This window comes from Sorex araneus, chromosome 2, assembly GCF_027595985.1.
Source record: "Sorex araneus isolate mSorAra2 chromosome 2, mSorAra2.pri, whole genome shotgun sequence".
Classification (NCBI taxonomy): Eukaryota; Metazoa; Chordata; class Mammalia; order Eulipotyphla; family Soricidae; genus Sorex; species Sorex araneus.
In genome coordinates this window covers 86,251,276-86,278,634 of record NC_073303.1, presented here as the reverse complement: position 1 = coordinate 86,278,634, position 27,359 = coordinate 86,251,276, and the positions used below count along the sequence as shown (strand labels likewise).

The 27,359-nt window shown below is 40.8% G+C and overlaps 1 protein-coding gene across 1 annotated transcript in view; it reads right to left on the bottom strand.

Moving 5' to 3' along the window:
- The window catches only part of CA8 (carbonic anhydrase 8), a 108,026-nt gene that overhangs the window by 70,595 nt on the left and 10,072 nt on the right, over positions 1–27,359 (bottom strand). Inside the window, exon 3 of the mRNA XM_004602432.2 lies at positions 14,871–14,995. Coding sequence (XP_004602489.1) covers positions 14,871–14,995 — 125 coding nt within the window. The remainder of the gene's footprint in view (positions 1–14,870; positions 14,996–27,359) is intronic.

Below are 27,359 nucleotides of genomic sequence, written 5' to 3'. Positions count from 1 at the left end.
ACTGTTTTTGGCATATCAAATGCGCCACGGGGAGCCACGGGGAGCTTGCCAGGCTCTGCTGTGCAGATGGGATACTCTCGGTAGCTTGCCACACTCTCCGAGAGGGATGGAGGAATTGAACCTGGGTAAGCCATGTGCAAAGAAAACGCCCTACCCGCTGTGCTATTGCTCCAGCTGCTGAGGATATATACACAAGGCTGCTGAGGTATATACACAAGAAAAATGAAAACATATTCATACTAAAAAAATGCAAAAATGCTAATTGCTATTTTATTTATAATAGCCAAAAAGAAGCAAACCAAATATCAGTCAACTAATGAATGGAAAACAAAATGTGGTACAGCCGTTCAAGGTAATACTGCCAATAAAAAAGGTATTAATACAGTTCATAATATGAGTGAGTGAACTTAGAAAACGTAATGCTAATTAAAAAGTCTTATCGAAAAGACCTCATCATTGCTTAATTCTATACATATAATATCTAGAATATACAACTATAGAGAGATTAAAAAGCAGCTTAATGGTTGCCTAGGCTTAGAAAGAACAGTGAGAATAGTTTCTTTTCAAGGTAATAAAAGCATCCTAGAACTAGATTATGGTTGTGGAATCCTATAAATATATTACAGCATTGATTTGTATACTTTGAACACATGAATTATATGGTAAGTAAATTACATTTTAATGATATTAATTTGTATGCAAGGGAATAAAGTTACTTCTTTAACATTTTTCAACAGTACTTTATATGGATTTGAGGCTTGTTGCGACCCAGAATTGAAGAAATCAAATGGAAAATTCAAAATGCTGAAATGGCTTAGCAAAAAAACAAATAAAAAAGGCCTTTACAAATATGATGAGCAGCTAAATTAATCAAACTCAGAATTTTTCCTTTTTTTATTTTTTTTTTTAGTTTTTGGGCCATACCTAGCAGTGCTCAGGGCTTACTCCAGGCTCTGCTTTCAGAGGTCACTCCTGGTGGGGATCAGGGAGCCTTATGTGGTGCTGGGGATCAAACCCAGGTCAGCCCCATGCAAGGCCATACTCACTGTACTATCTCTCCTGTCCATCTTTTTTTTTTTTAATTTTTATTTTATTTTATTTTATTTTTTAAATTTTTTTTATTTTTAATTAGTGAATCACCGTGGGGGTACAGTTACAGATTTATACATTTTTGTGCTCATGTTTCCCCCATACAAAGTTCGAGAACCTTTACCTTCACCAGTGCCCATTCTCCACCACCAGTAAACCCAGCATCCCTCCCACCCTCCCCAGTACCGTCTCCCCCCACCCCACACTGCCACTATGGCAGGGTATTCCCTTTCATTCTCTCTCTCTCTGATTAGGTGTTGTGGTTTGCAATAAAGGTGTTGAGCGGCCATTGTGTTTAGTCTCTAGTCTACATTCGGCACGCGTCACCCCTCCCCCTGTCCATCTTGACTTCTTGAAATGTGAGAGAAAAATTTCATTATTTGTCTGAAACCAAGGTAGCACTATAGCACTGTCATCCCGTTGTTCATCGATTTGCTCGAGCAGGCACCAGTAACGTCTCATTGTGAGACTTGCTGTTACTGTTTTTGGCATATTGAATACACCACGGGTAGCTTGCCAGGCTCTGCTGTGCGGGCGAGATACTCAGTAGCTTGCTGGGCTCTCCAAGAGGGGCAGAGAAATCAAACCCAGGTCGGCCAAGTGCAAGGCAAAAGCCCTACCCGCTGTAAGGATAATATACACAATTATTATGACTATAGTCATTATGTGAAAACCAAGATTTTGCCTAGACCAAGCATTACCTAGGATAGGGAATATAATTTCCCCTTGGTATAATACTACATGATGAGTTTTACTCGGGAACATTACCTATTACTGTGATGCTAATAAGCAGATGAGATAGTATATCAAATTTAAATTGCAACTGTTATCCCATGACACTGGGTGAAAAGATAATATTTTACTTTATTAAATCTTTTACCCACAGTTGGATTTGAATAAATAAAAAATAATTAGTATCAAGGTTTCAATAAATCCTAGTCTGCCATTTTTCTTCTGAGTTACACATCTGCCTTCCCAGCCCTTTTCTAGCCATTTCCATTAAGATAATTGGCAATGAGCAATTCAAAACATATCAAATGACTAAAGACTCAGGAAACTTGGAACATTCTCTCCACATATTTCTAACATGACCTTCTCAATCTCTGTCAAGGTTATCATCCCAGTTGACAAAACAACAGAGAATAATTCTCTGAACATCATTTCTAGTCTTTAAAATGATTTTCTATACTAAAATACAGAAATCCAAAACTATGCTGCTGCTAGTGCGGCCTCCTGACCTCATATCTCTTCATTCTCAGCAATGGATCGACTTTAGGGGGGAGAAACTCCAAATCAATAATAGTAAATTTTTTTGTTTAAATATTGAATGTAATCAAAGTAAAGTGAAAGTAAGGTGAAATTTACCACTTACACATGAGGGGTGGGGGGCTGGGGAGGTGGGGGGAAGGGGGGAGGTATATCGTGATTCTTGGTGGTGGAATATGTGCACTGGTGAAGGGATGGGTGTTTGAGCATTGTATAACTGAGACTTTAACCTGAAAGCTTTGTAACTTTCCACATGGTGAATAAAAGAATTTTTTTAAAAATTGATTTTCTAAAGGGCACAGTATCTTCCAATCAATAAAACTGCTTAAATTTTATTAAAAAATAAATTTTAGAAGGGAAGTGATTTTTGCATATTTACTTATGTTATATTCTCAGTAATGCCAACTGCAGAAACCCGGGATTGAACAATGGAGACATTACTGGTGCCCACTCAAGCAAATTGATGAACAACAGGACGACAGTGCTACAGTGCTACATTCTCAGTACATAAATGTATGGAATATGCTGGAAGGAGCTCAATAAATATATGGTGAATGAACAAAAAAATGTACAACTGTGAAATGCAGAACAATGTAAAATAAAATATAAACATATGACATCTGACCTATAAAAAGGTTTTAATGAAAACCCTAGCATTCAAGGCCTACCATTCCTTGTCCCCAACCAGTCACTCTAAATTCATTTCCAAATATTTCATTTTCAGGTTGGTAAAGCACAGCTAGAATACTATGAAATGGCAATATTTATGGGCCAGGAAGACATAGGGTGTTTGCCTGGCACACAGTCAGCCCAGGTCTGATCCCTGGCACTGCATATGGTCACCCAAGCACTGCCAGGCATGATCCTCAGAATGAAGCCAGGAATAAGCCATGAGCCCTGCTGGGTGTGCCCCCCCAAAAATAAATAAAACAAAAACCTTATATTTACATCTTTACAAATAATAAGACATACGTGTAAGTAACTGGATTTATTAAATTAATACAAAATTAGGGAACTGGAGAGAAAGTACAGCAGGAAGGGCGTTTGCCTTGCATGCAGCCCACATGGGTTTTATCCCCAGCACCACAGATGGTCCCCCCAAATGCACCAGGGAAGATCCCTGGGCACAGATCTAGTAGTAAGCCCTAAAAACTGGCGAGTGTGGCCCAAACCCCAGCTTAAAAAAATATGCAAATTACTACAAAATGTTATGAAGAAAAATAAAGAGAAGGGCCATAGACTGAGATTAAGGAAAATTATGGTTAGCTTCACTAATTACATGACATCTAAACAGAAACCCAAAGGAGCTGAGAGAGCACGCCGCGTGCCTAACTGAGAAAGAATATTCTCGACAGAGGAGAGAACAAGGACAAAGTCCTGCAGGGAGATGGACATCTCTGTCCTACTTCTGTCCTAGCACCTGGCATCATGCCTAGAACTCTTCCACATACTCGTGTATGTTTATTTAAGGTTCAATAGGCCAGGAGATGAAATTCTCTTAGAAATGAAACGAGACCAAACATTCCTAGAACTTACCTTTGAGCTGAACTGCAGGACATTCTTAACCAGTCTCAAATTCAGCATGACCACAGGTGACCTTGGTATCACTCCTCCACTCTCCTCTCCCACGTCATTTAGCACACCGTGTAGCCAAACCTTCCACTCATGCAATTTTGACAAGCACAATAGCACTATAGCATTGCCATGCCTGGCTCTCCAAGAGGGACAGAGGAATGGAACCCGGGTCAGCTCCGTGCAAGACAAACACCCTACTCGCTGTGCTATCGCTCCAGTCCGACAAGCATCATACTAAATATTTTTTTAAAAAAATTTATAGTAGTTGTTCAGTTCCATTTTAGTACTACTTCTCCTAAGCCTCTTTGATGCTACCCTCCACTTCCCAAGAAAGAAGTGGGGAAAAAGGACAAAGTCAAATGCCATTCTCTCAATTCTTTGTCTCCACAGGATTCAGTCTCTATGGAATTTAATCAATAAGAAATACAGCTTAAATGTTCTTAACATGAGATTCAAACAACTATGATAATTCTTCCTCTCTAACAAGGTGTTGGGGCTGGAGCAATAGCACAGCGGGTAGGGCGTTTGCCTTGCACATGGCCGACCCGGGTTCGATTCCCAGCATCCCATATGGTCCCCCAAGCACCGCCAGGAATAATTCCTGAGTGCATGAGCCAGGTGTAACCCCTGTCCTGTGCATCGCTGGGTGTGACCCAAAAAAGAAAAACAAAAACAAAAAAAAGAGGTGTCATGTTTAACTGGACCCAAGAAGCAAAAGTCAGGTTTTCTAGAAACTTCATGCATCAGTAAAGCCAGTAAGACAAATTCTATTAATCTGAAATAAAACTCTCAGAAATGAAAATTATAGGAGTGAAAGGAAGTGGCAGAAGGGTTCCACGTAATAACAGTTAATGGTATGACTCTTAGTAGTCAGCATAATGTGACAGTGAAATATTTATTGGTCATGAAACTATACCCTCAGAACTTACATAATTTTAAAAACCAATGGCAAATAAAAAGTCATTTTTAAAAAATAAACTGCTGTGTTGCTTGCATTAGTCTTAAAACCAAATAAAAAATGACTGTTAAAATGCAGATACATATAAATATAGACATTCTATGTATTCAGATGCACCATACTTGTTGCTTTTACAGTCCATATCTTTTTATTTCTGATACTTTAATTTTTAAAATACAGAACCTCAGAAGATTTCAGAGGCACTGAAAGAATACAGACACCTCTATTGAAAAATAACAAGGGACAAAAGAAAGATAAAACAGAAGAGAGACACACACTAAAGATACCAATTTTCAATCACAAGATGCAGAAACTCCAAGGATCATTTCTTTAAGTCCTTCATAAAACATCAAAAAGGAAAAGGGATAGCTTTTCTGTTTGGGTCAGGGGCAGGAGGCGAAGGGGTAGGGAGTGCTGCCTAGCACTAATTGTGATTCCTACATAGCAACGCATGTGGCAAAACAGTAATAAGTATTACTCTATTAAAATTAGTGAGTTTGGGGGCCAGGTACAGTGAACAGGGTATGTGCCTTGCACAAGGTATATCTGGGTTCAATCTCCAGCACCCATGTGGTCCCTGAGCCTGCCAGGAGTGATCCTTGAGTGCAGAACCTGGGGTAAGCCCTGAGCACCATCAGGTATGGCCCCCAAACCAAAACCAATAAATAAAAATTAAGTTAGTAAGATTAATACCATCAGACTAAATAGAGAATGAAAATTCCAAAGGTAAAAATTGACTGATCTACAGATGGAAGCTTGCCGCAAGTGGACAGCCAAGGATAAGGCAGTTAGGATAGAGAAGGGACCAGTAAGACAATGATAGTAGGAAATGATCACTCTAGACAAGAACTGAGTACTGAAAGTAGGTAAAGGGATATATATGAGAACCCCTCAGTACCTATGTTGCAAAACATAATGGCCAGAAGGGAGAGAGAGAGAGAGAGAGAGAGAGAGAGAGAGAGAGAGAGAGAGAGAGAGGAGAAAGATGAGGATGAGAAGGAAGAGGAGGAAGAGAAGGAGGAGGAAGAAGAGAAGTAAGAGGAGGAGGAGGAGGAGGAAGTGGAGGAGAGGAGAGGAGGAGGAAGAAGAGGAAGAGGAAGAAGAAGAAGAAGAAGAAGAAGAAGAAGAAGAAGAAGAAGAAGAAGAAGAAGAAGAAGAAGAAGAAGAAGAAGAAGAAGAAGAAGAAGAGGAAGAGGAAGAGGAAGAGGAAGGAGGAGGAGGAGGAGAAGGAGGAGGAGGAGGAGGAGAAGCAGGAGAAGGAGAAGGAGAAGGAGAAGGAGAAGGAGAAGGAGAAGGAGAAGGAGGAGGAGGAGGAGGAGGAGGAGGAGGAGGAGGAGAAGAACAACAACAACAACAAACAACAACAACAACGATAAACAACAACGATGCCTGTCATGGAGGTGGAGTGGTAGGGAAAGAAACTGGACTGGGAACACTGGTGGTGGGAAATGTACACTGGTGAAGGGACGGGTGTTGGGACATGATGACTGCAACTCAATCATAAACAACTTTGTAACTTCTGTATCTCACAGTGATTCAATTTAAAAGTAAATGAATTTTTTAAAAGATTTTTTAAAATAACAATAAAAACTTTTTCCCAAAAGAAAATCTACCAAGTAAATAAGAAAGAGAACCAAATGCCTAAGCCCTACAGATGCTCTCTCCAACCCTAACTCCTAGAAGGAGGAAAAGTGTGGCCTAACAGGTACAATGCAGCAGATGGCAGCAAGGCTTGGTCCCAGTTGATTAAATATACCATCATGCAAAAAAAGGAAGCTTTTTTTGGCATAGACTTCCTTTACAGATTCCCAGCTACAACAAGTCTCACAATAGAGACGTTACTGGTGCCTGCTCAACCAAATCTATGAGCAACGGGATAACAGAGACAGAGACAGAAAAATGAGAAAATTTTTAAGTTAATCTAATTAATAGGAAACATCTTTTCCCTATACCTGGTTCCCATAAAGAGGGATTTTCTCTAAACAAAGTTGGCTTTCCTCTACACCCTGTCAAATAATTTTTTTCTCTCTCTTTTTCCTCTTTTGAAATCTGAACTACCCTCAGACCACAGAACTTATTAATAAACCCTATCTGGGAACCATCTCCAGCTCCGTTCCTCCACCACTACCTATCACTGAGAGGGGGTCTCTTCCTCTCTCACTAAACTGCGTCTCTGGTATAACTCTTCCAACAACAGAGGTGTTTTTCTCTGTCTTGTCACTCTAATCAGGCCATTATTTCCCGATATATTTAGAACCCAGCTCAGGGAGGATGGGTTTTTTTACTTCACTGAATTTCCTCAGAGATCTCACCAATTTCCAGTCCCCAATGAACATCCATGGGAAATACATTAATTCTGAAGCCAAATAAATTGGTTCCACTGAATAAACTTCCATCCAGAACGTTAAGTGATTTGTTAAGCTGATTTAGGGAATGCACTTGCCTTTGGGTCCCCGTGTGAAAATGTTAATTGTTGATCATTTTTTTTTTTTTTTTTTTTGCTTTTTGGGTCACACCCAGCGATGCTCAGGGGTTACTCCTGGCTTTGCGCTCAGGAATTACTCCTGGCGGTGCTTGGGGGACCATATGGGATGCCGGGGATCGAACCCGGGTCGGCCGCGTGCAAGGCAAACGCCCTACCCGCTGTGCTATCGCTCCGGCCCCTGTTGATCATTTTTGATCAACAATTTGATTATCATTTCTCATTAATTGATGATCATTTCTCAGTTCTTCTGAGCATAAATATCTTCTTTATGGAGTTGTTTCCATTTAATCATTTAAAATCTGGATTTCTTTTTTTCCTACTCATTTCAAGGTTTCTAAAAAAAGTAAGCAGTAGTGTCCTAAATCACAACTAATAGAGCTAATAATGCCCTAAAGTGCTTTGGGGAAGCATATTAAGTGAATACCGAGTATATTTCATAGCAATACCTTCTACCACAAAGTCAGTGGATGTTGCCTCCAATATTACAGTCAATCCCCTACTACACATCTCAAGGGTATTTGTAAGAGTATCATCCCACTGACCAGTGAAGGGCTGAGAATCCAGAAGTCAGGCATATGCACCAGGAGCAAAATCTAATTGTGATTCCTACATAGCAATGTGGGCTGGAGCGATAGCACAGAGGTTGGGCGTTCGCCTTTCATGCAGCCAACCCAAGTTCGATTCCTCCGCCACTCTCGAAGAGCCCGGCAAGCTACCGAGAGTATCGAGCCCTCGTGGCAGAGCCTGGCAAGCTACCCGTGCGTATTGGATATGCCAAAAACAGTAACAATAAGTCTCTCAATGAGAGACGTTACTGGTGCCCGCTTAAACAAATCGATGAGCAACTGGATGATAGTGACAGTGACATAGCAACGCATGTGGCAGAAAAGGCCGCTCCTCGGGATCTCCTAAAATCAGGTTCCCATGATATGTGGCAGGCTGCTTCTGAACTGTATAGTTTTGTTGTGTAAAGTCCGATGAAACAAAGAAGAAAAATCATACCAACACACAACAGGTAAGCAGCCAAGAGAAAAATGATCTTACTACCACCTATGTGTTGTCTTAAACCATCACTGGATATACACTAAATACACACCACACATACATACATGCAAAAGTCAAAAGCCTTTGTGTTTTTATACAGGTTAAGGTCTTACAGAATTAAAAAAACCTTTCAGGGCTTGAGAGAAAGTACGAGAGGTGAAATATTTGCCTTGTAGGCAGCAGATCACAGCTCAATCCCTGGCACTATTTATGGTCCCAAGCACCACCAGGAGTAACTCCTGAGCACAGAACAAAGAGTAAACCCTGTGTGTGGATGGAGTGATAAAAATCTCTCTCCAAAAATCCTTTAACATGCTTTAATTCAATAATAAAAGTTATTGTAGTTACTCCTAGCCAAGAAAGATTACTATTTTGGTTTTTGGGGTTTTGGCTTTTTGGCTTTTTAGGTCACACCTAGAAATGTTCAGGAGTTGCTTTTGGCTCTGCACTCAGGAGTTACTCCTGACAGTGCTTGAAGGACCATATGGGATGCCAGGGGTCGAAGCCAGGTCAACCATGTGCAAGGCAAATACCCTACCCTCTGTACTATCACTCCAGGCCCTACTGTTCCTATTTTGAAAAAATACAATATAGTTAAGAGTAAATAGTAAGATACTTATTATCTTAACCTGGAAATATTTACGGGGATTTCACTACAAATAAGCTGATAATAGAAATTCTATCAAAGAGCCAGAGAGATAATCCTGCGGTCAAGGCACTTGTTTTGCATACAGCCAATCCCAGTTTGATTCCCAGCAATGATTATGGCTTTTTGAGCACTTCTAGGAGTTATCTCTAAGCACAGAATCAGGAGTAAGCCCCGAGCACCATCAGGTAGGACTCAAAAAAAAGAACAAACAAAATAAAATTTGTTGGATAACATTGGGTTGGGCTGGAGCAATAGCACAGCCGTAAGGCATTTGCCTTGCACAAGGCCAACCCGGGTTCAATTCCTCTGCCCCTCTCAGAGAGCCCAGCAAGCTACTAAGGGTATCTCACCCACACAGCAGAGCCTGGCAAGCTACCCGTGGCGTATTCAGTATGCCAAAAACAGTAACAAGTCTCACAATGGAGACGTTACTGGTGCCCGCTCGAGCAAATTGATGAACAACAGGACAACAATACTACAGGCATGCATTATCTATCTTGCTCGGTCAAAGAGCTGTGACAGCGGCCAGAGAGGCAGTACAGCGGGAAGGATGTTTACCTTACATGCACGTGGATTTGAATCTAAGCCCTACATATGGTCCCCAAAGTCCCACCAGGAGTTATCTCTAAGAGCAGATGCAGGAGTAAGTCCTGAACACTTCAGAGTATAGCCCAAATGTTAAAAAAAAAATTTAAAAAACGAGTTATGGGTAAAAATGAAGCGGTGTGGATATTGACTACAAATCATATCAAATTATATTTTAAATTGTTTCTAAATCTATATGTAACCTTAAATTTCTCAAGAGAGCTGGGGAGGTTGCACAAGCTCATCATGTTCAAGGCCCCAAGCCCCAGGCTCGCTCCCGGCCACATGTGGCTCCTAAGCACTGCTGGGTGCGACTCCTAGAAACAGAGGAAATTAAAATATAATAATTTTTGTTAAAAAATCAAAATAGTAGCTTGATGAGTTTTGTCAAAGTCAACAGTCATGGCAGATATGTTAAACATATTTCAGAAGCCATGCATTAGGTTTAAGTGAAAATCACAAAAATCTGATGTAATTTTGAAAACAGTTTTAAAATGCAGATAAAACATAAAATGAAGGTAAAACATAAACTTTTTTTGTTTTTTCTTTTTTTTTTAATTGAGTCACCGTGAGATACACAGTTACAAAGCTGTTCATGATCAGGTTTCAGTCATACAATGATCCAACACCCATCCCTCCACCAGTGTCCGTTTCCACCACCAATGACTTCCAGTTTCCCTCTCACCACCTCTATCTCCCCCAGTCTATCTCTATGGCAGGCACACTCTCTCCCTCTCTCCTTCTCCCTCCCTCCCTTCCTCCTTCTCCCTCCCTCCATCCCTCCCTCCCTTCCTTCTCTCTCTATCTCTCTCTCTCTCTCTCCCTCCCTCCCTCCCTCCTGCCCTCCCTCCCACCCCCCCCTCATTTGGCATTATGGTCTGCAATACAGATTACAGGTACTAAGGGGTTATCACGTTTGTCCCTTTACCTACTTTCAGCACAGCGTTCTTATCCAGAGTGTTCATTTCTAACTATCTTTGTCGTAGTGGTCCATCTATCCCAGCTGCCTTTTACCCAAGCACTTGAAGCAGGCTTCCAATGATGGACCAAGCCCCGTGGCCCTTGTTACTACTGTCCTTGGGTATCAATCTGATCGTGCACCCATATGGGTCCCTAGTCGCCTCACTCCACTCTCCTGTTGGTCAAACCCTAGCGTTGCAGAGTCTTCATGGCAGCTCAGACCCATATACCAGTGGCGAGTCAGCACCTCATTCTGCCCTAAACATCTCACTGGGTTTCAGGACAGTTCTGCAGGAGATTCCTCTGTCAATACTTTCACCATATTACATGAGTTAATATTCAAGCCTCATTCACTGCATCACTGTATCACTGTATCACTGTCATCACATTGCTCATTGATTTGCTCGAGCAGGCACCAGTAACATCTCCATTGTGAGACTTGTTGTTACTGTTTTTGGCATATCAAATACACCACGGGTAGCTTGCCAGGGTCTGCTGTGTGGACTAGATACTCTCAATAGCTTGCCAGGCTCTCCAAGAGGAGCGGAGGAATTGAACCCGGGTCCGCCACATGCAAAAAAACAAACGCCCTACCCGCTGTGCTATAGCTCCAGCCCCATTAGGAAAAACAAATAAATAAAACTTTGTCTGCAAGCATCTCACTCTAATTCTATCCCCCAAACCACTGATGTCTTCAATAGGATCTAGCACCCAACTCACCTGGATAGCTAATGCAAAGATTTTACAGAAAACTGGTTCAGGGAGAAAGAGTTATGCATGTAAATGTTATTTATCACTTATTTTGGAAAAAGGGAGTCAGTAATTCCATTATCTGCAATATAAATATTTCTATGGAAACAAAACCTTACTACCAGAATTTAAATCATACTCAAAACAAACCATTACCTGTGCTTAATGGACCAGCGCAGTTAAAACACCACCAGGTAGCAAGACCCATCTGAACATTTGGTCCGGAAATTTTATTTGCTATGGAGCAAAGGGCACACACATCACTGACTCCCTTAATCTAATGACACTTTCCCGGGGCTGTAAATTCTCCGTGTCACCAGCAAAGCCACTAAATTCCTGCTTAGAAGTTGCTGACTGCCCAATTATGCCCATCTCTCCCTAAAATTTCTAATTACTAGAGCATTCCTTTGAGGTCTGGTAGGAAAGGAGAAAAAAAAAACAATAATAATGAAATGGTTTTTCAAACCCAAATAGAAGGCAGGGAGGAGGCTTTCCCATGAGTGCTTTTCTCTCCCTCCCACCCCAGCCTATACCCAAGGTTGAAACCTGTAGGATCATTTGGTGTCCTCTCTGCCCTGGGATGTGTTCTGATACCATCTTTTCTGTCTCTAATTGGGAGGGGGGATTCTCAGTGGCCAAAGGTGAGGCAGAACAGAGGCCACAATTTTAAAGCAGTGTACAAGGACAGAGGATATTAGTCGACAGAGAGGATATTAGTAGACAGACAAGTAAGATGACATTTGAAGACCCCACCACCATCCTGTCACATCAGTCAGGGCCTTAAAGATTTCATCTCCTCTTACTGTCCTAACCATCCATTCCTCACTCTTTCACAGACTATTTGGAACATGTTCCCTCTCCTTCCTTAACATGTTTAATATTTTACTTTGAATAGTGTGAGTCTCTGCTTTTATAGAGAACACACACAACAGCACTTAGAGGGCCAAGGGGGTGGGGGGGGGCATATGGTGTCATCGGTCACACTCAGGGACTCACATTTGCTTGTCCCTTAGTCTACTGCTTGAGCCATATTCCCAGGCAAAGAATTTGCATCTTATACATCACTTTCAAAGTGATTTTTATCATAATTAATATTCGGGGGGAGTCTCTAACTTCCTACTTTCTTTATAAAGTTGTTCACAATAATTTATCTCATTCAATATTTCAACACCAATCCCACAATCCTTACACATTCCCACCACCATTATTTTCAATTTTCCCACCACCACCAAGCCTGCCCCAAAAGCAGATCCTAAATAATTTATTTTGTATTGCTTGTTATGAATAACCCACTAAAGATGATCCCAAAGAGTTTCCTCAGATGAAAGTGTGAAGATTGCTGTATCTCACCCTGGAGCCATCTAACCCATGTATAAGAGATTACTAACATGTTGCTATAGCTTGAGTCTTATGTGCTAATATATTTTTTCCTTTTGATCAAGAGCCATCTAACTTCACTCTTTAAGGTAAATGTGTGTGTATATACATATATATTTATCTACATATTTGTATATATATACATATATATGACTTGTAGAAATTGTACAGTAGTGATTACCAGTCCCTGAGTGGTGATAGGGTGTAATATGTACCTATGAGCAATTCCTTAAGTACATATGAGGTGGTAGAGAAAGAATACTGGATTCCAGCAGCCCATAACATATACAGATAAAACTCACCTAAATAAACTCATCTGACTTTTTTTTTTCAAAAAGATATAACCCAGGCCTGCATCAACTCTCCTCAACTCCACCCTGATGAACTCTGATGTACTTAAAGTAGATAAATGATGGAGGTAAAAAGTAGAGAAGAAAAATTTTCAGGAGTTATTAGCTCTGCTGCCCAAAAAACCCTCACAGACTGGATGTTGCATCAACCTTTCTTTCTCTCAGATCTGGAGCGTGGGAGTCCAAAATGTAGAATCTGAAGAGCCACCTCATGGTTTGCAGATGGCAGCCTTCTCATTGTATCCTCACATGACAGAGAGCAGAGAAAACTAAACTCTCTGGACATTCATAATTCCATCTCTGAGGATTCTACCATCCACCCACAACGTAAGCAAATTACAAAGTTGATGACCACCTTGAACCCTGTGGCCCTCTCAAAGGTCCCACCTCCCGGTACTATCACATTGAGTGGAATTTTAACCTATGAATTTGGGAATAGGGGGGAAGGGGACAAAGACATTCAGCTCATAACAGTGCCAAAGAGAAAGATATGTTACATACTAAAATTTCAGTCATTCAAGAGAACAGAGCCACAGCTTTCAAGCTCACTGAGTACAGAGAAGGAAAAACTGATTAGGGAAGGGACTAAAAAAGGGAAGGGACTAGAGAAGGGACTAAAAAAGGCCCATGGGGGGGGATGATATTACAATTACATACTGGAAGAAGAAATGAAGTTGACTATGAAAGTCGACAGACAAGGAAATTCTTGAAACAAAATAACTCTCTAAAAATCTCTTTCTCGGGGCTGGAGCAATAGCACAGCGGGTAGGGTGTTTGACTTGCATGCAGACAACCCAGGTTCGATTCCCAGCATCCTATATGGTCCCCTGAGCACTGCCAGGAGTAATTCCTCAGTGCAGAGCCAGGAGTAACCCCTGTGCATCGCCAGGTGTGACCCAAAAGAACAAATAAATAAATAAATAAATAAATAAATAAATCTTTCTCTTTCCCTAATTACTTGGGTGAATAAAACCAGCCTACACATTCTAATCAAAGTTAAACTAGACTCTTTAACATTTTACAGTTTTATAATTCAAAAACCATCATTTAAGAAGTCACTGATGTTGATTTGGGGGCATGTAATATTTCAACACCAATCCCACCACCAATGTCAACTTCCAGTACTCCCATACTCCGTGCCTCCTCCCCTCCCACCTGCCCATCCCTCACTCCACCCACCACTCCGGCAAATTACAAAGTTCCATGGTTTGCAGCTTAGATCTGTTTTCACTGTGGTTGAGTTTGTGCTTTGGGTGTGTAGCTACAGCATTCTTCCACTCTAGCTGTACAATCAAGCCACGACTCCTGTTCCCCCGTTACTTCCCTTTCTCATGTTCTTTTTCTCCCTTTGATGTCTTCCCTTTTCTGTCCTTCTTCTCTTTAAGCTCTGGAGTCAATAGTGATTAAACTAGACTTTTAATTACTATTGAGGTTTCTTCAAACAATATTTGTTTTCAGCTTATTATCATTTGGTACTATCTACAAAATCAATCAATTCCATTTGCAGAGGCAGCAAAATGTTGGCAAGAGTAATGATAGTAGGAAAAAAACTTAGATTTCTTTTATTGCCAATAGCCCATATTCATTCTTCAAGCCCATTAAAGTCAATGGGAGCTTCACTCACTACCTCAACCTTTACATTTCATTAAACACTATTTTTTACTTTAAATGTAAATTGATAAAATTCAAGAGCTACACATCTATTTTTAAACAATGACATTTTCAATAAATCACTGACAACCTTACATGAACAAGTGTTTAGAGAGGATTGGTTATTCTTACCTCCATGGGGAATGCCTTGAAATTAACCGTGTGCTCAGAACCACGCTGATTTTCTCTTCCCCAGTGAAATCTAACTTCATACAGCTCATATTCGTGCCCTTGAGGGAATGGACCTCCTGAAAGAACTGAAGGAAAAAAAAAGAAAAGAAACCCCATTTAGCTATACCTGAAACACATTCATCAGTACAGCATCATTCACACCAGGAACACTTTTTGTCTAAAAGTTCTTGAGAACTCTAAATCTTAAACACAGAGTTCATAGGCCCAAAACAAAAAATATAACTATATAATTTTGCTGAACTTCTCACACTGGCCATCAGCTACACTAGACATTCAAAACTTGGAAATAATTGAAATATTAACATAATTTTTAACTTATTTTTAGGTGCAAAAATAGAGAAAGAAAATAAATACAATAGCTTTATACTTAGACCTAAATTTATCACTAATCACCAGACAAGAAAATGATTTGAATCTTAGAAAAAGAACTTGCTATAACTATGCCAATACATCAAACTATGCTTACAAATCATCCATTTGTACTAATCAGCTTTCAATTTAGTCAACAGTTGGCTAACACATTTATCCATGATGAAAATAATGATCAAGCCAATCTGATTTTGGGCAATAAAAATGTCCTTAAAATCAGTTCACCAGGGGGACAGAGAGAGAGAGGGAGAGAGAGAGAGAGAGAGAGAGAGAGAGAGAGAGAGAGAGAGAGAGAGTACAGCAGGCAAAGTGCTTGTCTTGCACTCCATCAACCTAGGTTCAATCCCCGATATTCCCACATGGTCCCCTAAGCTTGCCAGGGGTGATCCCTGAGTGCAGAGTCAGTGTAAACCCTGAGCAATGCTGAGTGTGGCCCTAAAAAAAAAGAAAATTAGTTCACCAGTGTCACATACAATGTTAACAAAATAAATGATAAAATATTAACAAGACTGAAAATGATAACATTAATTCGCAGGGTCAAGTCTCTAGTTTTTATTTCTTAATATGATCCTTCAGGTGTACATTACTGAAATTCAACATACACACACACACACACACACACACACATATACTATATTAAGTTCACCACTCAAAGTTCATTTTATTCCTCTACCATATATTTGCCTCCATTAACCCATGTACCCTTAACCCCTTCCCTCTGGTAACCTATTCACAAGAACTTGTCGCAAATTAATAAAATATTTTCTTTTAGCTAAACTCTTTTTGCAGTCAAATGTAAAACTTGAAATGATATCTAACCAACTCAACACCAAACTTATTTACATTTTTTTTTCTGAAAAAACCATTCATTCCTAATTCGGTTTGCTAAGAATTACAGGTTATTTCTTTAGTAAAGAAGTTGACAAATTCACCCTCTGCCTCCAGAAGTGTCTCCTTGAGATGGATTAATATTCACATGCATCGTAAATTAATAGTGTGCAAAGGACCCTCTTCAGAAGTTCTGTTGACCATCCTGTATAAAAGTCTAGGGAAAATATCATGAATTGGTAGAATTTGGTGTTGGTTAACTAGTTAGTTGGTCAACAAATAACTTCATCCAAAGGGAAGCTATACACATCATATATGTAAACACAGCCAGATAACATAAATTAGAAAAAGAAGTAAAGGAAAACAAAGCAAAAGGCAGATAGTAAAAGGAGAAAGCAAGTCCACTATACATGAATGTCGCATAGTGCCCTTGTTAAAAGCGCCTTAAGACTTTGCTTCTAGCTTGCAACCAGCTCCAGCAAAGAGCACAGAGAGTTCCAGGAACAAAAAGTAAATTTCATTTTTCAGGAGCATAAACACAATGGAGAGGAGCAGGAGGAGAGAGCAAGACAGTCTTTTAGGATAATGCCAGCCCACACAATCTTCATATTTTCCTCATGCTGGGCCTTAGGCAAATCAAAAAACAAAAAAACCCAAATGTCAGCATTTGTGAGTATCAACTAAACAGAAATGAGTTCTACGAATCTACATTTCTCTACTGCATACCATCCACTGAGTACAACACCTCCTCCCAGTTCCCTGTACAACCAAAAATAATGTTTAAATATAATGATCAAAAAGGTTTTCAGAAGCAGAACTGTAGGTTCCTGGCATCTTCTTCAATAACCACCCAGCCTGTGCACTAGAAAGGTGTGAAATGTGTTTCATTTACAATATGGCAAAGCTTCTGAATAACCTCAAAGTGCCTTCCTTTCCTTGTGCTGTCCAAACTTGGTCTCAATTTTTTGCTATGAGGATGGTTATGGAGAGTATCATACTGAGTAAAGTTAGGGGAGAGAGAGAATGATCTCTCTCATATGTACAACATAAATAAACATAGTAGGGATACAACAAGCATAGTAAGGGTATAACATTGGGGTGCAACAGAAACTGAGAACTGGTCTTTGGTACAAAGCTTACCACAGCGGAGGGAAGCAGGGACTGGAATGAGGGTGGTTCATTAAATGAAGACTTAACTATAAGTTAAATCTTGGTTGTGGACAAAATCTGTCATGATCTAAAAAGTAATAACTAGATTTGGACTCTGCTGGAGTTAGGAATACTTGATACAGCCCTGGGACAATGGTGAAGGGAAGTGGACACTCTGCTGGAGGGTGAAGTATGGGAGTGATTTATGCATGAAACTCTAACCTGAACAGTATTACAAACCCTGGTGCCTAAAATAAAATGTAAAGACAGAAAACAAGAACACTAGGAAGAAGTCCTGGCTTTTACCCTGGTGTACCCCACTTCCTAAAATAAAACAAGAAATCTTGCTAGCATCATCAGAGCAGTGTACCAGCATGGTCTTATGGAAAGAAATGCTATACCTGATCTTGACTAGGACAGGGGTGTAGGTTAACATTGGTTTTCCCTTCCTTCCTGGGAAGGCCACTGGGAGCTTGTGTTTGTTGATTACCCCTCAACCTGTCAATTACCTTTCTCTCCTGATCAGACTCTGACTTGTAAATATTGTCTTTCCCTTCTCCTTACTGTCCTTTGCATGGTTAATTATTTCAGAGCAATTGCTTTTTGTATGGGTACAGGAAGACAGTTAAAAAGACAAGCCAGGTGGCTTGGGAGTTGATTGATTCCAGATAATATACCTCCTGGACATCTGCTCTCTCAACGTAAGCCTCAGTTGCCCTTACATCCTAGATCCCAAAAGCAGGGTCCTGACGAGGGACTGGATGGACCCACAGCAAGCAGTGAGATAGCTACCCTGGCATCAAAATGGGCCAGGCCAAAGTGCCATAATGCTTAACTATAAGTTAACTATAAATTAAATCTTGGTTGCGGACAAAATCTGTCATGATCAAAAAGTAATAACTAGATTTGGACACTGCTGGGGTTAGGAATACTTGATACAGCCTGAGTACTGTAGTCTAAGTCTATGGTGAGATGTCCCCAGGAGAGTCACCCTACAAGCCTAAAAGTGTCTATTACTATGTCCATATAGGATGGTAGATATTAGGAAGTAGAAATGCACTGTAGCACTGTGGTAGCACTGTCATCCCATTGTTTATCAATTTGCTCAAGCAGGCACCAGTAATGTCTCCACTATGAGACTTGTTACTGTTTTTGGCATATCGAATACGCCACCGGCAACTTGCCAGGCTCTGCCATGCGGGTGGGATACTCTCGGTAGCTTGATGGGCTCTCCAAGAGGAATCAAACCAGGGTCAGTCAGGTGCAAGGCAAAAGCCCTAGCCACTGTGCTATCACTCCAGTCCGGAAGTAGAATGAAAGATGTTAATTAAGTTGCTGGTCTAAGCAGAGGAGAAACACACCTAAAGGGCTGGCTTGCCCTTGTGGGCTAAAGGTGGTCAGGAGGACTGGAAAAACACACGCTTCCTGTAGGGAGGCATGGTTGGGGAGGTGTGGAGAGAGAAGATAAAAAGTGGAGGAGAAGAAGAGAGAGGGAGACACAGAGACAGAGGAGGACAGGAGCCTGAGGAGCGACACAGAGGGAGGAGACAGATACAGCGGGAAGAAAGAATTGCGGGGTTACAGGAAAGAAGAGAGACAGTTACATAGAGAATGAGAGATGACAGTGACGGTGACAGAGGGATGAGTAGATTGGAGACAGCTCGAGGAAGATTGAAGAAGAGACAGAGACAGATGGAGAGAAGAAGAAACACAGAGTTAGAGGAGAAGGTTGCAAATTGGAGAGAAGGCTGAGAGCTGAGAGTAAGAGTGGCTGGGGATATTGGAGGAGTCACGGAGAGCGTTGTAGAGCGAGTTAGAGAGAGGGCTGAAGAGAGCTGGGAGAGATGAGAGATTGAATAAACAGCAACTAATCAGCAACCAGCTTGGCCCTTGTTCTTCCTTAGTCCGTCCAAGGCAACAGCAGTCCCAGATGGGGAAGAGGTTCTAGAGCACCAAACGAGGGTGTCGAGAGAGAGCCGCCGGGAGAGCCCATGAATATTCGTTAACGTGTAATCCCTGAGCAAAGGAGTTTACACAGCTCCTCGACAGAGGGGCTTGTTACAGCTGGTGTCCCTGGGTGTGGCCCGAAATACCAACTAAAGGTAAAGAAATTATACACAGGGGCAAAGAGATGCATGCACCAAAATATACCTCTTCCCCGATTCGTGCCTGGCTTCTTTAACAGGAGAAAAGCTCTAATTGAAAACTGCAGGACAGAGCTTATATTTTATACAGCTGAAAATGCATGCTGCAAAGATCTATGTCAAGGAAAAATTATTGGAAAATAATGTTGTCACAACACCAGGCACCATATTAAGTGCTTCAGATATTTTGATTCTGACAAAAGAGATGAAATCCACTGACCTTCTGGAACTTACACCCTAGTAAGATAAAAGCATAAATTCACATATACATGAAAATACATTTTTGCTGACATGCAGTCACAAAATGGCAATGATCTCATTATGTTCAATAAAGTTACAATAAAACAAGATCCCTGAGGATCTTAAATTCTAATTGGTTGAAAATAAACACAGAAGGGAAGCGTTCAGTCCAGGCCTCGTCTCTAGGGAGAGGTAAAGAAGAGTTCATTTTCAGCCAAGACACCCACTCAGGGGTCTTTCCGTTTTGTCATAGACAAATAATCAAAGGTAACCACACTGAAATCAAATAGCTATACCAAATCATTTTAAAAATACATTGAATTCAATTGTGTGAAGTGTCAGGTAAAAGCATTATTTATTCAGCACCCAAGAATGATCATTTTTACAGAATAAAAATAAATGGCAGCTCTGTTTCATCCATTTGGCAATATCCTCTTAAGGCCTTATTCTCCTGTTCTTAAAGCATTTTTTAAATAAGGAAGTTAGTCATACCAAAAAATGTACCCTTTCCCTACATTTATGAATATCAAATTTTGCTGAGTGATATTTTGTCAATGCATGGAAGGTTTATAGGCTGTGATATCATTAAGTTCAATAGCATTATAATGAAACCCATACTCAATGACATGCTACATTTCCTTAGAATAGCAAACTTGGGAAAAGAATATAAAATTAACTGATGCCATTGCCTTCTGCCTTCATTTTCTTTAATAGGTATACCCATTATGTTTATGGGATATAAAAAAGGGGGGTTCCTTTTGAAAATTTCAGCAAAATTTTAGAACTCCACAGAGATATGATCTACAGGCATTTACCTAAATCTATCAGAGTTTCTAAAGTCTCCGCAGAAACACATTTGCTGGATAGTTCAAAAGCTTTTAAGCAAAGCTTATTCTTCCTCTTTTCTTTCTGTTTTAACACATACATTTTGAAAATGACTTCATGCCTGGCCCCGTGCTAACTGCTGAGAATATAAAGACAGAGATATAGTATAGTTCTGGAAAGGCCTTCTTAAGGTTTAAGGAACTAAGCAGTCTAAACTAGAATATGTCAGAACCAGTAAGAGGAAGTTGACAAGGTGCTTAGGAGAGCAGCCAGCAAGCACGAAGCCAAAACCAAAGGGCATTGGAAAGTGAGGGGAAACTTTCGGGAGTTGGTGATGGCTAGGCAGATTCTGGCAGTGTCATCTAAGAGAGTGAGCAGGTGCATCCTGAGCAGAGAAGAGGCCCGGACAGGCCCCCATTCGGCACGGCAGAGTAACATTTCTCAAAGGGGGACCCAGGAGAGTCCAAGGGCACCGCAAGTGAAAGTCACATAAACGGGGGTGATGGTACAAGACCAGGACTCAAGCAGAAGGGGATGAGGACAGGAGGTTCAGAAACGAAATGAGGTTAGAAGGGGTCATGGTGGAAAGAAGGCTTAGAAACAGGGCACTCGAGTGCACTCGGCCGAGTTAGAGACCCCCAGCTGGAGGCAGATCTCAAGATTTGAACGTTATAGCACCAAAGAGCTGTAATGTTAAGCTGGCTCTGCAGAAGCAAAGTAAACTGAACTAGGACAATTTCCCAGGTTATTCCTGTCCTGCCAAACTGTTTGATAACTACAATTATAGAAAAATTAACTCAGCATTTCATATAAAACAATATGCAGCCCTTCCTTTGGTGGAAATAATTTTACTGTTTTTTTTTCCTTTTGGGTCACACCTGGTGATGCACAGGAGTCACTCCTCACTCTGCACTCAGGAATTACCGCTGATGGTGCTCAGGGGACCATATGGGATGCTGGGAATCGAAGCTAGCTTGGCCGCGTGCAAGGCAAACGCCCTACCAGCTATCTCTCCAGCCCCAATTTTACTATATTTTGACAACTTCACCTTGAAAGAAGTACTGAAAAATGTTGACATAGGTGGGTTTTTTTTTGGGGGGCGAGTAATAATAATAATGATCTAGCCAAAAAATAATATTGAGAGTTATAAAGAGACACAGTAAAATTTTCTTGGGTTTTATAATAAATTACAATCAAGGGCACAAATGACCTTCTCTGAGTTGCAATTACATGCACATTGATGTTCCATTAAAAAGTCATTACCAGGGACTGGAGCGATAGCACAATGGGTAGGGCTTTTGCCTTGCACACGGCCAACCCGGGCTTGATTCCCACATCCCATATGGTCCCCTGAGCATCGCCAGGAGTAATTCCTGAGTGCAGAGCCAGGAATAACCCCTGTGCATCTCGAGGTGTGACCCCAAAAAAAAAAGTCATTACCAGTCCTGGGCCAGGGAAACAGTTCAAAGGTCTGAACATGTTCCTGGGTTCAATCTCTCATGCTATAGGGGTCCATGAGCACTGTCAGGTATGTCTCCCAAACTAAGAATAAACAAACAAAAGTGACTTTACCAGAACCCGTACCTGTCTGCAGATATGGCTTAACACTGCTGCACGTGCCTTACACTGTAAGGTCCTGGGTTTGGTGCCCAGCACTGAATGTCACTCCCCAGAATTTGACGTAACTCTGGTAGTCCCCATACGCCATCCTCCCACCATGGGCCTGAGCACTGCCAGGCCTACGTCCTGCTGGGGGTGCCCCCTTCTCCCCCCTCCCAGCCCAAGTAATCAGAGCCTCTGCACACTCTGGATCTCTCTTCAGGCCCACTCCCGCTCCCAGGCTCTTCCGGGAAGCCCTCTGGGTTCAGGCCCCAGGGGCCCTTCGGACCCAGAAGCAGATTCCCCTTCACTCATAAAACTGTACTGAAACCACCTCCAACATCAAACCCACCGGGAGAATTCGCATCCTGCCTCCGCCAGGCCTGCCATGAGAAAACTCACCAACACTGGCAGGGGTGAGAAATCAACGGAGGCAAGTACTGCAGCCTGACAAAGAGCGTAGCAGATGGCCGCGCTGACCATCTGGAACTCCGCGTTCCATCCCTAGCACCCACGGAGCACTAGGTGTGATGAGGAAACAAAGGAACTTGACAGCCTCAGTAGCGGGGGACAGAATCTAAGTAAATTCTCAAGTTGAACAAAACTCTTGACCATTGCAGAAGGACCTCAGAACAACAGCTTCCTCAGAGGTGACTGAAATGAAAGTATCTGACCAGCAATTCACTCGGCTCAAGGGATTTGAGGGAGGGATAAAAACATCCTCAGACAAACAAAAACTGAAGACCTCTGCTGCATCCAAAATAACTCTGAGAGGAATACTGAATATAGACTAATACCTAATTCAAACCCACACATGAATACACAATAAGAGAAGAGGTATGGTCTGTGCTGGTTCTGTCACCTCCTAAGTGATGCGAGTATAAAGTCACTGTTTTAGAAACAATGGCAGTGTTGAAGATCTCAGTGAAGATTGGTCAAGCCTTATCTCTATAACACATTAAACATTGAGTAAAATCGCCTCAATGGCCTCAAACACCCAAAATCAATCATGAAGAGGAAAGAATCATATACAAGCATTCAGGATAATTATATGTCTGTGTACAAAGAAAGAAAGAAAAACAATGTTTATGAAAAATGAACTAGTCCCTGACGTTCCATTTGCTCTCAATGGAACGAACATCTCCGAATGCAGCAGCTATGTGTACCTGGGTCGAGAACTCAACATGAGGAACAACTTGGCGCCATAAGGTGTTATCCTTTCAGAGAGAGAAATAAGACAAGGGACTAATGTGCATGCTTTGCATGCAGGAAGCCTGGGTTCAATCTCTTGCACCCTCTGGACCAAACCCCACCCCCAGCACCAGGCCAGACGCCAGACGCTCTACTAGGAGAAGTTCCTGTGTACATCATGAGCGGTCCAAAAGCAGCAAAATAAAATTCCTACGCTTACAGATTTCAGTGTTTCAGGGGTTGCTTTAGCTTCACCCCTGCATTCTGGCATTTGAGAAAGAAGTTTCATTTTCTCCAAATATGGCAACCATTTGGTTTTCTGGTGATAATGAGAATGAAAGTGGACATAACCAATTTCACCATTAAGATAATATAAGACTTCTGGATAAAAGTTTATGTCGCATATGGGCTACAAAATATTTTATATACAGAAATATGTATACGTGTGTGTGCAAACATGACAGATGGGAGTAGATGTACATATAAACAAACTGCTAAATATGATGCCAGAATATTTAAGAAGAGTATAGATTTTAAAATTTAAATACATTAATCTGCTTAGAAGAGTGATACTCTAACATTCACTTTTTTCTAGTTATATTTCTGTTGCCATGTTAATTTGACTGAATTGCATTCTTCATTTTTTGTCAATACCTATGCTTTTTAATTAAATCACCATTAATAAAAAGTTATGCATAACTGGGTTTCAGGTGTACAATGTTCCAAGAGCAGTCCCTCCACCAGGATCCACTTCCCTTCATCAGTGTCCCGTTTCCCTCCCACCCTCTACTCTGCCTTTATGGCAGGCACTTTTATTTGTTTATCTTTCTTCTTTCCTTTCAGTAAGTGGTTTACGATGAGTGGGCACTATGCATATCACTTGTCCTCCTTTCAGCACCCAATCCTTGTCCAGAGTGACCATTTTCCTTTATAATACCTATACTTTTGCTATAGCTGGGAAGTGGAGAGAGGAATGGGGGAATCCAGTTGAATTTGTTAATTCCATATTCAGAAAAAAATTAACTAAAATTTAATTTAAATGTATAAAATTTAATTAAAATTTTAATAAAAACACAGTTTTCTTTTAGTTAATGGCAAAATACCTTGTGAAAATTTACCAATCTATAAAATAAATAGGAAGTATACATATTTGTTGAAAAGTTGTACACAATGAAAGACAGGACTTACATGTTTTTTTTAAAAAAGTGTATATGTACAACTAACTCCAAACTAAAATGTAGAACAATGAATGAAATAAGCAGGTGAAAGCTTGGACAGAGATGAAGCAGGAAGAAAAGGGACCACAGCCTGCTTCCAGTGCTACTGTGTCAGGATACAGTTAGGAAAGTCACTTCCTCCGGGTTTTATTAAGAATATCATCTGGAGGAAATTAGATCTAATGTCAAATAATTAGTTTTTTCCCCTAAACTGTCCCGGAAATATGAATTATCAATCATGTCCTACAGCTTATGATGTAATTTTCCTTTTCACCTCGAGCAAAAAATATTCCATTCTTTCCTATGTTAAAGAAAGTTCATATGGGGAGAAGGGACAAAGGAGCAGAGTGACTGCCTCTCTGGTGGTGGGGCTGGGGAAGGAGCATTACAAACACAAAATAATAATACAGGAACTGTTAGAAACCATGTTACCTCAATACAAATAGGGAAAAAAGGATTTCATTGTTAAAATGTACACTCCAAAACTGAAAATCATATTCTTTTTGCTACTTTATATAGATGTCGATTCACAATGATGCATATATTCACTGTTACTGTCACTGTCATCTAGTTGCTCATCAATTTTCTTGAGCAGGCACCAGTAACATCTCCATTTTGAGACTTGTTGTTACTGTTTTTGGCATATCGAATATGCCACGGGGAGCTTGCCAGGCTCTACCGTGCGGGCAGGATACTCTCGGTAGCTTGCCGGGCTCATATGTTAAACTTATATAATGTTGAAGTCAATATTATTTTAATAAATATATTAAAATAAAAATATACCAAATAATTGCAAACTTTTTGAAAATAATTATTAGCCACTTGGCATCAGATAAAAATGCCATCCTATTGTACATGCTTAGGCAATCTCACACTTTTTCATAAAGAGTAACAAATCACTCAGGCAAGCAATCTATAATTATATTTTTACACTTCAGCCTATTCTTTATACCAGTGTTTTCCATTTTAATATGCCTTTCTATATATAATACTACTGGACTGGAGCCATAGCACAGCGGGTAGGGTGTTTGCCTTACACACAGCCAACCCAGGTTCGTTTCTTCCATCCCTCTTGGAGAGCCTGGAAAGCTGCCAAGAATGTCCCACCCGCACAGCCGTGGCAAGCTACCATGGTGTATTCAATATGCCAGAAACAGTAACAACAAGTCTCACAATGGGAGACGCTACTGATGCTGTTCAAGCAAATGGATGAACAACGGGACAACAGTGCTACAATGTTACATAATACTGAGTCTAGAAGTACAGTGATTAACTGTCCTAGAGAGAAATTAATCGTCATATATCATACTTAATAAGGTTGTCCATAGTCAAAGAGACAAGATCAACAATCCGCTCATTTTATAGTCATAAACATGATGCTGGACTCAGTTCTACATAGGGGATACTCTGCCACCTTGAAATATCACAGGGCAGAGATCAAAAGAAGGTGACAATATCCAAAATGTGGTCCAGGCCTCCACCCCAATCCAGCCTTCTAATGATTCTGGCTCTTCTAGTCCCACGTAAAAAACCACGAAGATCTTTTACATAACATCACAAAAATTCCTCTATGTCATGCTTTTCGTTCCACCAACACTACCATTAGAGCAATGGCAATGGAGGAATCCCAGTTAATAGAGTACCTTGCAGTAACTTTTTATTTGGGGCCACACCTAGTGCTGCTCAGAGGTTACTCCTGGCTCTGCACCCAGAGATCACGCCTGTTGGTGCTCAGAAGTCCATACTGGATTCTGACAATCAAACCCAGGTCAGCCCTGTGCAAGGTAAACACCCAACCTTCTGTCCTATCTCTTCTTCAGCCCCTATAGCAGTAACTTTTAAACTTGTTCTGACCAAATCTCTCCAGACTCAGCACAACCAGATTAATCATCCTAAAATAATATGCTAGCATTAAAATTGGTTTAACTTATGGGCCAGAGTGATAGCTCAAGGAGCTGAGTACATATGCTGCATGAAGAAGGCCTGGGTTTTATCCCTGACACCACATGGTCTCCCAAGCACCACAGGAAGCAACATCCCAAGCACAGAGCCAAAATGGTCTCCCCCAGTACTGCCTGGTAGAGCCCAAAAGCCAAAAATAAATTTTTAACATTTTATATTATTGTGTAAACATTTAGAGCATACTATATTACTGCATTCATTCTTGCAATTTTTAATACAAGCTTAATATAAACACAGAGAAAAAAAAACAGAAACAAACATAGGTCCAGGCACTAACAGCCTCACTAAAATGGTTGAGGTCTTTATCTATACATTTTTTATTTAAAATAAAAATATCAGCAAGGGTCAGATAGTACATATGATGCTTGCCTTGCACATGGCTGACCACCAGCAATAAGCCCTGAACGTGGATGAATGTGGCCTCAAACCCAAAAACAAATAAATAAAGGAAAAGACAGTATCTCAGGAACCTTAAAACCATATTACTAAATGAAAGGAGTTCATCTAAAAAAAAGTTCACATATTATACAGTTTCCACTATGTCACTTGGAGAAGGCAAAACCACGGAGACATTTAAAAAAATGCTCAAAGTTCATTAATTTCCAGAGAGAAATTATCGACGAGTCACTGTCCACAGGTGAAGTCTTAGGGAAGTCAAAATGCTCAGTTATGATGCAACAATATATGAGCCATACATTGTATTTTTACTGAATCACTGTGAGACAGAGTGACAAGCTTTCATGTTTGAGTTTCGGTCATACAATGATCGAACACCCATCCCTTCACCAGTGCACATTCTCCACCACCAGTGTCCCCAGTAACCTCCCCTTTCCGACCCTCCCCCTGCCTCCATGGCAAGTAATTTCCCCCATACTCTCTCTCTACTTTGGGGCATTATGGTTTGC